The following is a 14003-nucleotide window of genomic DNA, read 5'->3' on the forward strand; positions in this document are numbered from 1 at the left end:
TATCCGTTTTAAGTGAGGAGTAAAACGAAAACTTAGAAGGCCTGTAAAACTGCATTGAAATCATCTAAATAAAATCAAGACGAGCACTGCTGAAATCAACCTTTCCGATTTCTTTATCTCTCCCTGCACTTGTGGAGCCGCACTAAAACCACCCAAATAAAATCAAAGCACTTCTAACAATTTTTCAGTTTCTACCCCACCTGAACTCCAGCTCTGAAGAGAAACATAAGAAACGATAGATGACATTCGAACTTTACGTCTATTAAAATTAACATTTTCAAAAATTCTGACCCATTTCTTTTCCTGAATAATGAATTGTCAATTTCTTTTCAAATTAGTAGATAATAATAGAAAAAGGAATGAAAAATCTACCCCTGCCAATAAAACCTGAACCGGTTTATCCTGAAGGAACAAATTTTTTTTTCTAAATTTTAGATATTATACACCCGGAGCAATACAAATCAAGAAAATATCAACTTTATGGGACTTTGTTTCGTATATTTAGAGTTTTGCGAGACATACATACATACATACATACATACATACATACATACATACATTTGCCCTTAACATTATAGAAAATGTTGCTTTGGAACAATGTATGAACGTTAAATTAAGAAATTTCCCATACTGGATATGATTTTTTTTTTAATTTTAAAAATTTTATTATCATTTGAAAATAAATTGGATGCTGTTTTTTTTCTCTATATATTTTTTTTCAGTCAATTTTTGTTAAAGCCATTTTCCAAACAATAAATGTGTAAATATGGAGACCAAGAAGATTGTTGGCATTTATTTAGGAGTTGGGTCCTCTTTTAGTCCACGGAGATCCCAGACGCGCAAGGATCCATCAAAGGATCCGGAAAATAGTTTCTGGTCAACAGTCTGGCGTTTTTTTTTTTTTTCAAGGAGAAAAGAAAAGAAAGAAAAGAAAGAATATTACAAAATAGGCAAAAGCACAAAAAAAGCCAAAAGAGATTTGTAACATTTTGAAAATGCAAAGCATACAACAAAGCAACGAAATCATTCAGGAAAAAGTCAATATTAATTTTAGGGTAATTCTCATAAATACATCTCAGCACAATTTAAAAACATGTTATTGTATGAAATCATTTATTTTTTAATTTTTTATTCATACAAGTAAACCCGGTTGTGAAATATTGTCGTAAAAAGTAAAATGTGAGGATAACTACACGAAACTTTTTATAATGCCAAATGAGTTTCTATTTACTATATTTTATAAAGTAATTCTTTTAAAATATTTTATAATGTCATTCTATTACAACATATTAAAATGCCATTATATTACAATATTTTATAATGCCATTTTATTAAAATATATTATAATGCCATTCTATTACAATATATTATAATGCCATTCTATTACAATATTTTATAATGCCATCTTATTACATTATATTATAATGCCATTCTATTAAAATATATTATTATGCCATTCTATTAAAATATATTATAATGTCATTCGATGGTATTATAATATATTTACTATATTTTTTCATGCCAAATGACTACTAATTTCTAGACTTTTTAGCCCATTGACCCAGAATGGATATTTTATGTCAAACTTCTTGAATAAATGTAATTGTCATGTTTTGCATGGGATAAATTCAGTCTTTAATGTGTCCTGTATTTACGTGGATTTTCGTCTCGCAGCTACGTTATTTGTTTTCTTTCTAACAGTTTTTTTTTTATCTTTATTCTTTTTCTCTTTCGTGTGTTAAAGCTTTAATAAACTAATTTGAATCTGTAAGTTTTTTTTTTACTACTCTCAGTACATTTTTTATCCCTTTCTCGGCAATGGAGTCGCTTCAAGACTTGGCTCTTCTCAGCGGATTTTTTTTTATCTTTCCTGCTGATCACGTTTTATAACACAGACGCTCGCTCCGTTCCCCAGCCTTACTACAAAATTTTGCTATGTTTACTTTAATTTCTTCATCGTTTAAATAGAATCTACTTGTCAAGCTCTTTTATTGACGGTATCTTCCTTTGTAACTTTCTATTTCCATGCAATTTTAAGCTAGCTCTAATTTGCTACCATTTTCTTATTAGCTTGCTAATTCATTGCCACCGTACATTTTCTACCTCGCATCCTAGCATTATTTATTGCATAAGTTTTCGCCTTTTTCTTCCTTTTCGTTTTATGCTTCTTTCCTCTTATTTAGTGTTTACTTATTGTTCCCCTGACAAAAGTAGAGTGGACTTCATGCACTTTTCTCAATAACTACGGCTTGGAATTTAAAATTTTTTTCCACAAACATTAAACATGATATGAGTAAAAAAGTAACAGAACAGACTTTTTGGCAAATCCCCGGTTGCCCCCCAGGAGTGCCTTTCAGGTTAAAATGGCTAAAATTTACACTTTTGTGCTTATTAAAAAAAATTGATGCCTTGGATTTTTATAAAACTCGAAAAGTTGTAACTAACTCATTTCTATATAATTTTGTATGTCTATACTTCGCGTTAACTCTTGGGTGTGCTCCAGGGGTTCTTTTAGGGCTAACAAAAACATTCCATTTTTGGGACTATTTTACCATATTTGTCCAAAATGTTCTGTGTATGTTTATTTAGCAGTTTTGCATATTGCTGAACTCAAATTTAAATATGTTAAGGCCTTGGGGACTTTTGGGGTTAAATTGGTGGTATGGGGGGGTGCAAATGATGGACTTAGTCATTTCTTCTTTTGCATGGTGCAGAATTCAAATATGCATATGTTAAGGCCTAAAACTGCGCTGTTTGTTCATTTTCACCAGGATTTGACGTCCCCTGGGGACTTTTGGGGCTAAATAGAGGGAGGGGGGATATGCTGAACTTTTTTTATGCCTCGTTCACTGTGCACTCATGGGGGACCATGCATACTTTACTTGTTTACTCCTTGTTATCGCAGTGAAACTCACCCTGTTTGTTCCATGTTTTTTTTAAGATTTTTACCTGTCCTACAGAGAGATAATAAATCGTTGTTTTTTTCCTTAAAATGGAATGTGGCTACTTTACTCTTTTGTGATTCCAAGTTAACTGACTGTCTATGTAAGATATTGAATAGCATAGTGGTATTGCTGTGACTCATCCCTTACTGTGCATCGAACAAATACCACAATACTTAGTTCGATGCACCTTATCATAACAAATGTCTATACAATTTTTTAGCCAGATAGGGCCAATAGTTTTCGAGAAAAAGTGCAACAGACAGACAGACCAAGAGAAATATATTATAGACCAGACATTTTAGCCTGTTAAAAATGAGCAAAAGTTTAAGGCCGTTGATTTTGAATGAGTGCTATATGCCAAACTTCTCCAGTATATGTGGTATTATATTGGCAAATCCCTATTAATCTCTGTGCATCGAACGGATACATAACAGTTAGTTCGCTGCACCTTATCATTAAAAAGGTTCACACAAAATTTAAGCCAGATCGGGCTAGTAATATCTGAAAAAATTTCTAGAGTAAATGTGGTATTGCGGTGACTAATCCCTATTAATCCCTAACTGTGCATCTAGCGGATACCATACTATGTTTGATGCATAGAAATAAATAGGGATTACTCACAGCAATCCCACATTTACTCCACCTTTGAGGGGGGGGGCGATATTGAGGATATCCGTTTGATGCACAGTTAAGGATTAATAGGGGTTAGTAATTAAATACAAAAAATGAGCACAAATTTAAACATATTGAACCATCAATTTGACATAAAGCACCCATTCCAAGTCAACGGGCTATAACTTTTGCCCGTTTTCAACATGCAAAAAGTCTCGTTTATTGTAATCATGTTCACACTGGATGACTGTGTAAGAGATAATGAAGGAGCTATTAAATTATTGCAAGAAAGTGATATTTTTCACAAAGCACGATTAATTATTTTTCAAATGATTTCAATAAATTATTAAAAAAAAGATATTTGCTGCAGTCTTCTAACCTGATACTAAATCTATCCTTAATCTAATCCTTACTGGCAACCACTCGGAATTAAGCTTAGTGGTAAAAAATATATTTAAAAATATTTTTAAAAATATTTAAAACTCTAGAATGGTCTGAGAACCAGAAATCATTTCATATTAAATTTGTATACGAAACTGATTCCCACACTCTAAATTTTGAATTGATTAAAATAAGATAATCATCTAAATACCTCATTGGAAAGGAGGGGGCAGGAGTTAGTGTTAAGCTACAAACGTACAAAAAAGTAACTTTCTCGTTACGATCTTACATGTTAAGGTAAAGAAAATAAGATAATATCGCACAGACTATACAAAACCTAAATGACCAGAACTAAGGCTCGGTCCAGTTAATTAGGGTTGCCCCAGTCAACAAAATTTAAAAACTTCAAGAAATTACTATAATTAATAACAGATCCTGATGCAGTTTTCAACATTGCTTCATCTTGTTTGCAATCTTTCTGTTGGTACTATTAGTGGGAATTTTGTCTCAATCTGTACCTAACTATCTGGTCGGGCTCCTTGCTAGGACCAATGTCTCTCTCTCTCTCTCTCTCTCTCTCTCTCTCTCTCTCTCTCTCTCTCTCTCCAGATTTCCCTGTTCTCCATCAGCTGCCCCAGATCTTCAGGATCACTGTTGGTGTTCTGTGCAATTTGCTGTATTACATGGATCTAGGTCATCCTATGTTCAAGCACCCATGCCGTGGGGTCCACAGTAATACATTTCTCACCAGCTCTTGTTTGTTCTTCTGGCAGTGACCGGCAAATCGTCGAGATCACTTCTTAAATCTTAAGTCTTAAATATTGTATTTATATGGAAATAAAATTGTAATTTTTTTTTTTATTATTCAATCTTCACCCCAAACAAGGCAAGTGCCACTTTGAAGTAGGGGGCTACTATCGGGGACAATTTGTGGAGGCATTATGAAGGGAGATGAGTAGAAAGATGTGTGTTCAAATTACACTTGAACTTCTGCATATCAGTACAGTTGGGAAAGCAGTATCCCGGAAGGGAGTTCCAAAGACTTGCAGTTCTGGGGAAGAAACTATTGGAGTAAAAGGCTTTCTTACACCTAGGGATCTCTACTGTAAAGGGGTGGGACTTAGTAGCTTGTCGGAGGTAGTCACGTCGAGGAGGTACAAGTGCTTGCAGTTCGTCAGAGCATTCACCATTAAAGTATTTGTAGAACAGGCAGAGGGATGCAATATCTCGTCGATGGGACAGAGGCTGTAGCCTAGATGACAGTTCAGGACCTATCAGGTTGGCGACTCTCTTTTGAACCCTGTCCAGGAGCGAGAGACAAGCAGCAAATGCACCAGCTTAGATGTGACAACAGTACTCCATACATGGGCGAATGGTTGCCTTATAGAGGTACAGGATACTTTCAGGCATAAGTAATTTTCTAGCACAGTAGAGAGAGCCCACCTTCTTTGCAGCAGCCTTGGCAATGCTCTCAATGTATATATTCCAGTTCATGTTCCCTGTAAACGTTAGGCCGAGGAGCTTAAAGGAAGTACTTTATTATAAAGTTCATTTTATTTGTCATTCACAAAAAATATTTGACCACAATGCATCAGCAAGCACGTAAACAAGATGCAAACATGTTGAAAGGTGACTTCTAACGCTTTCTTAACACAGTGATGGCATGTTTTCATTAAATTATATTACACATTTTTTTTTTTTACAGAAAACATTAAATAGTATGGTTTTATACAATAAGATGATTTGAAATAGTGCAGAATGGCATTTTTTTTAGGATTTCCTTGAAATCAAAAGACAAGCATTGATATTGAATATTGAAATACATTAAAATCAGTAACAATTAACAAAATTAACAAAATGATTTATCAATGTTGACTAATTATCAAAGTGCAACAAAAACTTCTGCTTTATGAAAAGTGAATTTGGAATTAAAAAAAATGTAATTGTACCTATTTACTATGCCTCCCCACGGGACAGAGTTAGACACCAGGGTCGTTTTTTAACGTGGAGAAAAGGTACAAAAATAAAAATTGTCTCAGTCGTGAAGGATTTCTCCTCCACCGAAAGAGAACAAGAAATAGAAGTGCAGCATCTGTAGAACAGATACTACACTTTGATCTTGTCCCGAAGGCCAAGAAAAATGTAATTGTAACTCGTTTTCAATATTTAACAATTTTAAACTGAAAAAGGTAGAACTTAAAAAATGAGGACATAAAATAATTTTCTTGAATTTCAATGTTTCTAAAATGTTTAAACATTTAAAAAATAGTATCTATTTACTTGTCCCCCAACACTTGGGTTTAAAGTGTGTGTGTGTGTGTGTGTGTGTGTGTGTGTGTGTGTGTGTGTGTGTGTGTGTGTGTGTGTGTGTGTGTGTGTGTGTGTTCGTTCGTTCGTGTGCGTACGCGTGTAGAGAAGGTGCATAAACATCTTCTCCAAAAAGGCTCTTCTGGACGAAAAATAATAATAAAAATTGCCCAAGTCTCAAAGGATTTATCATCCTCTTGAACGAGGAACCAACAGATTTTGACCCAAGCCCAAGTTTGTTATTTTTACAAGAACTTTAAATGAAATAACTTGCATAATTTATAGTTTTCAATTTATGTACTGTTATGATTTAGATCTCGTTTTGACTTGGGGACGCCGTCATACTGTCTGCCACGTGTCACCGTGACGACCACCACTCAAGTTTCATGATTCCTGACCGCTTTGGGGAGAAACTGACTACGTAGGGATTCACGCTACGATCGCTACCATGGCACCAAAGTCGAGGCACATGATCATGGTTACCTCCACAAAATTACGGGCAAAACGCTTAGATGCCTTACACACCGTAGCGAAAACAACAACCCAAAAGAAACACAGTTTTCTCGACATGGAGGCAATTTCTTCATCACTAACCGTTTGTCTACAACTACGTCCGCGTGCTTGCTATATTTAGCGAAGCCAAGGAAAAGACAGCAGAAGGACCACCAGCCTTGCCATCACCACAACGCTACGGCTGTCGCGACCAATGCTACTACTACTACAACGAAGGCTTCGGCGCGCCTTCTAACAACAACAACTATCGCTATTGACACACGATTATAACCAGCACTGCTGCTACTACCATTACCAACGAAGGCTTCGTCGCGCCTTCTAACAACAACAACTATCACTATTGACACACGATTATAACCAGCACTGCTGCTACTACCATTACCAACGAAGGCTACGTCGCGCCTTCTAACAACAACAACTATCGCTATTGACACACGATTATAACCAGCACTGCTGCTACTACCATTACCAACGAAGGCTTCGTCGCGCCTTCTAACAACAACAACTATCGCTATTGACACACGATTATAACCAGCACTGCTGCTACTACCATTACCAACGAAGGCTTCGTCGCGCCTTCTAACAACAACAACTATCGCTATTGACACACGATTATAACCAGACCAGCACTGCTGCTACTACTATTACAAACGAAGGTTTCGTCGTGCCTTATAACAACAATAACAACAACTAACAACAATCTGCCATCTTCACCCCAAGGACAGCTCGTTATTATTCTGTGTTATTTATTAGAAAATAAATTGTTGAGTTCGTTCAAATCTTAATCCTGTGTTGTCTATTCTTTTTGCTTGTCACCATACGCTTCATAACATAACAACTGGTGTCAGAAGCGTGCGACAGGTAGAATGGACTACTCAGGGTGCACCCGTAACGAACTTCTCAGTTTTATCAGAGACCAGAAATCGGCACTCCTCCAGCTAAAATCGAGTACATCACGACCAGACGAGGCCCTTATCCTCGAAATAAAAGCGGACCTAGAGATTATGCTCTCCACCCTCAAATCGACCACCTTAAACGACACGCCCAAAGCCGATAATAACGACTACAATCTGATGATCAGATTACAGGCCATACACGATTCGGTAAAGGACATAAAAAAGTTCAACCCCGGGAACGATGTTAACCGCTTCATCACGGATGTAAACAAAACATACATGATACATGTCAAGCCGGAAATCAGTACACACCCTAGTATCGAAAAAGAGTTTGTCAGAATCTGCAAACAGCTTCTGAACGAAGGGATATTCCAGCAAATGACGGACTCCCAACACGACACATCTACCTTCGAGCAACTCAAAGCATACCTCATAACGACCCACGGCAGCCAAATGACAAACTTCCAGCACCTCAGCCGGGCTTGGGATTTGCAGCGTCGAGATGGGGAGAGATTGACAGATTTCGCTGGCCGACTGGAAAACACGATTAGAGAGGCTGCAGTACACATAAAGGCAAAATTTAAGTCGGACCACTCACGGGAAATACCTGCAGATACTGTCTTCTCTCTCATGGGTGCAATGCTAATGAGTGAGAAGGTGAAAGCCTGGACACCGAGCTTATACCCACACATCGTCAAAACAATGGATAAGCATTATACGGCGGGTGGGATAGCTAGTGATGTACAGCGGTACATCGACTGTGGTGTCAAAACGGACGATGAAATCAATGATAGTCCCATCGCGTACTACGCAAACAGGCCACAACGATCTGATCAAAGGACCAGGCGAACTGAACACAATGTGAACAGGCAAACTCTCCGCCCACAGGCAAGGAAAGATACCACAACACTGCGCAACACCAAACCCACTGGCACTCGCGGCCATTTTCAGATGCGCAGGGATGATGAACACAATCAGGATGCTGAGATCTGCCAAAACTACATGAAAGGCTATGCATGCTTCCATGGACGCAACTGTCGGTACCGGCACCCACCTCGTGCCCAGGCATATATCGCAACAGACGACAAGGATATGCCACCGGAAGATACTCTCCCCACTACCATGGCCGAGGATTTTCAATACGGACCAGGCGAGATGTGATGGCTCACCCCGTGGTCCAACAGACTCACCATCACATATTTAACTTTCATCAACACTCGGCGCAGAAGTCACCTTTCGTCAACACACATTTCATGATCGAGGGAGCTACGTTCTCGGACATATCTATGTTGGACTCAGGCTGCTCCACTTGCATTATGCCAGTGTCTCGAATACCTGAAGAGGTCAGACGTCGAATAACGCCATCCAACGTGCATGTGAGAGGCATAAACGGCAGCATCCATATCCTTGGCGAACTTAATTGTGGCATCGCCATCGGCAACCACGATTCACCCAGGTTCGACGGGATCAACATGCTGATAACATCCGCTATATCTCCAATCCTGATCGGCCAAAGCATCCTTGGTCACAGCACACTAGACTCCTACACAATCGACCACCAAAAATCAACGATCGAATTCAGACGCACGCTCGCGTCCACTCCGATAACTCACACGGCAGCAATACTACCAGCTCTTACACAGAAGATACCAGCTGATGATACCACATTTGGAGCCCACACCATCGATCATTCCACTAGACTCACACAGCCCAGCCCCAAGACACTAAATGAAAAACTACACTGGCTACAGAGTAATGTGGGTGTGGCATTGCCCAACCATCCAAACCGCGACGAACTGGAGGCCACAGCAGACTTAATCATCCGCTTCGCCGACATCATGGGTACCGAAAAGGGAGAAAAGGGTACCTTCATCAGACCAGTTCGAATACCAACCAATGGCCAATCCCGCTGTCAGAAGCAACACCCAATCGCCCAGGCTCTCGAGGCTGACGTCGATGCTGAAATCATGCACATGGCCGCCAGAGAGATCATCGAACCATGCAAGGACCCCAAGGGTTTTAATAGCCCTGTATTTGCCGTTCGCAAGAAGAACGGGGCAATCCGGGTAGTTGCCAACTTCAAAGCAACACTCAACAAGGTCCTAGTCGATCTCGACCCCTACCCCATACCTACGATTGACCACCTGTTCCACAGAATCGGCGAAGGAAATAAATATTTTGCATCCCTTGATCTTCGCAGTGGCTATTGGCAGATCGCTATCGACGAGCGTGATCGACACAAAACTGCATTCACATGGAAGGGCAAATGCTACCAATACACACGACTCGCCTTTGGTCTCACATCTGCCGGACAAATCTTCTCCCGCTGCATAGCTGAAGCCTTGGCCACTGTTACATCTCGCACCAACATATCCTCGTACATTGACGACAACCTAGTCCACGCCAAAACATTTGAAGGATACATACTGGCACTGGAGCAACTATTCACCGCCCTACGTAAATTTGGACTAAAATTGAATCCGGATAAATGTACCTTCCTCGCGAACGAAGCAAAATTCCTCGGTCGCATCGTAAATAGCAAGGGTTTCAAGGCCGACCCCGAATACGTCCGCGCCATCATGGAAATGAAGCCTCCAACAACAAAAAAGGAACTGCAAGGCCTCATAGGTCGTTTAGTGTGGATACGGCAATTCCTGGAGACACGGGTACAGGAACAAATCAGGTCGGACACATTTTCCAGCATCATGACCCCCATCCATGAACTGAATAGGGCTGGCAAACCATTTGCATGGACTGAGCAGGCGGACAAGGCCTTTAATAAGATAAAGAAACGACTGTCCTCGCCTCCTGTCATTTCATTCCCTGATTTTGATCAACTCTTCACGCTCACCACTGATGCGAGTGACACCGCATGTGGGGCCATCCTAATGCAAGAAGATGACAGGGGAAAGAAGATCATAGCAGTCGCTTCACACATATTTAACACCACGGAACAAAACTGGTCCACAACTGAACGCGAGGCATACGCAATAAAGTGGGCCATAGCAAAATTCGACTACTTCCTACACAGCCGCCCCTTCGTCATCTTCACCGACCACAGATCACTAACCTATCTGGATCAGCGGGTATTCAACAATGCCAAAATCCGCAGATGGCAGGAAGAGATCGCATGCTATAAATTCGTCCTGGAATTTGTGGAGGGCGAATCCAATGTCTGGGCCGACATGCTCAGCAGAAGTCATGGCCAAAGAAAAAATAACACACCAGCTGACGCCAACCCTGCAGGCAAAACATTCCGAATCCAGGGTTCGGACCTACGTATTTACATCCCATCCTGGTGTATGGACGAAATTGATGGATCAATGCTCATCCCCGAAGCACACACACCTCAGAACACCCGCCACCACAAGAATATTGTGGAAGCGTTCTTTGCCTATCACTCTTCATCGACCATCCCCACAAAATACAATTGTGACCATATCAATATCGCTGCTGAGCAATGCACAGACAACACACTGTCGAGAATCATCAAAACCCCCCAGACGAATAACTCCAGCAAAAACTGTAACATCGACCCCGATGACCATCGGGCCCCCATACTCAACAAATACATCCACCAGTTCTACCTGGAGCCCGGCACATCTGTCTTGATGATTAGGGACAACAATCATTCCCCAAAACTGGTCGTACCATACAAACTCCGTCCCAAGTACCTGCATCAGGCCCATGACTGCATCAATCATTCAGGTATCGCCCGCATGCGCGAACATCTATCCGGCTACTGGTGGGAATGCAAGGACCATGACATCAGGACGTATGTCAACTCCTGCGAAACATGTGCCAAGCGGAAGGGTAACTATGGCAAACGTAAGGTCTGGCCCACCGGGCACTGCAAACGTGGAGAAAGACCGTTCGAAATCATCTACATTGATTTCGTCACGATGCCAATTTCAAAGGGGAAACGCTACATCCTAACCATGCTGAACAGTTTCAGTAGACACCTTACGGCTGTGCCGTGTTCCAGAGATCGTGCGATCGATGCTGCCCGTGGAATTTACAGTTTCTTCCTTCGACACCGGGAAATACCACGCATTGTTTCATCCGATCGCGGAACCCACTTCACGGGGGAGGTATACAGGATCTTTTGCCAACTCACATCAATCACGCAGGAATTACATTGTGCCTGGCGACCACAAAGCTCAGGTAACATTGAACGACAGCATCGCACGATGAAAAACGCCATATACATGCTGTGCGAAGATAGAGACTGTGAGTGGACCGACGTCCTCGAATCCGTCATCTCATCAATGAATGCTACCATCAACAGTGCCACTGGAGCGTCACCACACTATATAATCAAAGTCGGCAGCCCAACATTGGTTTGCCAAGATTACCCGACAACAGTATCACAAAACCCCAGCCCCACGGCTTACGGCATGCAGGTCAATGCCCTGTTAAGACAAGTTCATCGACACGTCGCGCTGGCCAACAATGAAGCTGACCACGCCCAAGACCCAAATTTAGACAAGGACATGAATAAGGAACCAATACAAGTCGGTGACAAGGTACTAATCCACCGGCCTCAATCAGCTATTGCTCACGCATCTCACCTACCCTGGATCGGTACCTTCGAAGTGGCCAAGACCAACAGCATGGTGATCCAGATAAAAAATGATGATGGCCAGAGTGAATGGGTTCACCGGGCACATGTCCGCCGATTAATACCACGTCCAAAACATTTGTCCCCCAATCTACCTCCTCTACCCTACCCAACTCGTCAATCTACCGAAGAGACAACGCTTCCACCCAAGGCAGGGGCACACAGAGCGTTGCAGGACCCCATATACGTAGAAACCCCTCGACTACCGTCCGGATACAGATCGGACCTGATTCGGAATCGGTCAACACGAGGCCAGCTTCCTAAACGGTTTAAGGATTTCATCATGGGTTGATTCCATTCACACATGCAACTATGACCGCACTGGACAATTCAAGCCAAAATGAGATCTGGGGGAGCTGTTATGATTTAGATCTCGTTTTGACTTGGGGACGCCGTCATACTGTCTGCCACGTGTCACCGTGACGACCACCACTCAAGTTTCATGATTCCTGACCGCTTTGGGGAGAAACTGACTACGTAGGGATTCACGCTACGATCGCTACCATGGCACCAAAGTCGAGGCACATGATCATGGTTACCTCCACAAAATTACGGGCAAAACGCTTAGATGCCTTACACACCGTAGCGAAAACAACAACCCAAAAGAAACACAGTTTTCTCGACATGGAGGCAATTTCTTCATCACTAACCGTTTGTCTACAACTACGTCCGCGTGCTTGCTATATTTAGCGAAGCCAAGGAAAAGACAGCAGAAGGACCACCAGCCTCGCCATCACCACAACGCTACGGCTGTCGCGACCAATGCTACTACTACTACAACGAAGGCTTCGGCGCGCCTTCTAACAACAACAACTATCGCTATTGACACACGATTATAACCAGCACTGCTGCTACTACCATTACCAACGAAGGCTTCGTCGCGCCTTCTAACAACAACAACTATCACTATTGACACACGATTATAACCAGCACTGCTGCTACTACCATTACCAACGAAGGCTACGTCGCGCCTTATAACAACAACAACTATCGCTATTGACACACGATTATAACCAGCACTGCTGCTACTACCATTACCAACGAAGGCTTCGTCGCGCCTTCTAACAACAACAACTATCGCTATTGACACACGATTATAACCAGCACTGCTGCTACTACCATTACCAACGAAGGCTTCGTCGCGCCTTCTAACAACAACAACTATCGCTATTGACACACGATTATAACCAGACCAGCACTGCTGCTACTACTATTACAAACGAAGGTTTCGTCGTGCCTTATAACCACAATAACAACAACTAACAACAATCTGCCATCTTCACCCCAAGGACAGCTCGTTATTATTCTGTGTTATTTATTAGAAAATAAATTGTTGAGTTCGTTCAAATCTTAATCCTGTGTTGTCTATTCTTTTTGCTTGTCACCATACGCTTCATAACATAACAGTACTAACCAGCAAAATTTATAGCCTGCCCATAAATATCATTTTGCTAACTACTTTCCTCTGAGGAAAGGAGCCATTTTTTTAAAACTCTGTGGAATAAGGGAATTTTTAGTTTTCAACTTGTATTCTTTGTCAAATAATAAATTTGTTGTAAATTCTAATTTACAGAGTTTAAATTCAATTTCGATGGATAGTTTATATTTTGGGGTCTTAAAATATAACACAATATGATCTAGTTTGGCTTTAAAGGATCTAACTCCTGTCTATTGAGCTGATTATATATATATATATATATATATATATATATATATATATATATATAT

At 40.9% G+C, this 14003-nt stretch overlaps 1 protein-coding gene across 5 annotated transcripts in view; it reads right to left on the reverse strand.

Annotated features, from left to right (window-relative positions):
* LOC145303573 (WD repeat-containing protein 86-like) overlaps window positions 1–14003 on the reverse strand; it is a 179527-nt gene that overhangs the window by 28065 nt on the left and 137459 nt on the right. The window contains exon 5 of one of the 5 annotated variants that reach the window (XM_080145117.1): window positions 581–885. The exons of 3 other annotated variants lie outside the window; for them this stretch is intronic. In XM_080145117.1, the coding sequence (XP_080001243.1) occupies window positions 793–885 (93 nt within the window). In that variant the 3' untranslated portion in view covers window positions 581–792. Of the gene's footprint in view, window positions 1–580; window positions 886–14003 lie in introns of those variants that run through there. One more of the 5 variants, XM_080145116.1, reaches the window with a different exon arrangement.

This window comes from Euprymna scolopes, chromosome 19, assembly GCF_053919585.1.
Source record: "Euprymna scolopes isolate OS-2025 chromosome 19, ASM5391958v1, whole genome shotgun sequence".
NCBI classification, from domain to species: domain Eukaryota; kingdom Metazoa; phylum Mollusca; class Cephalopoda; order Sepiida; family Sepiolidae; genus Euprymna; species Euprymna scolopes.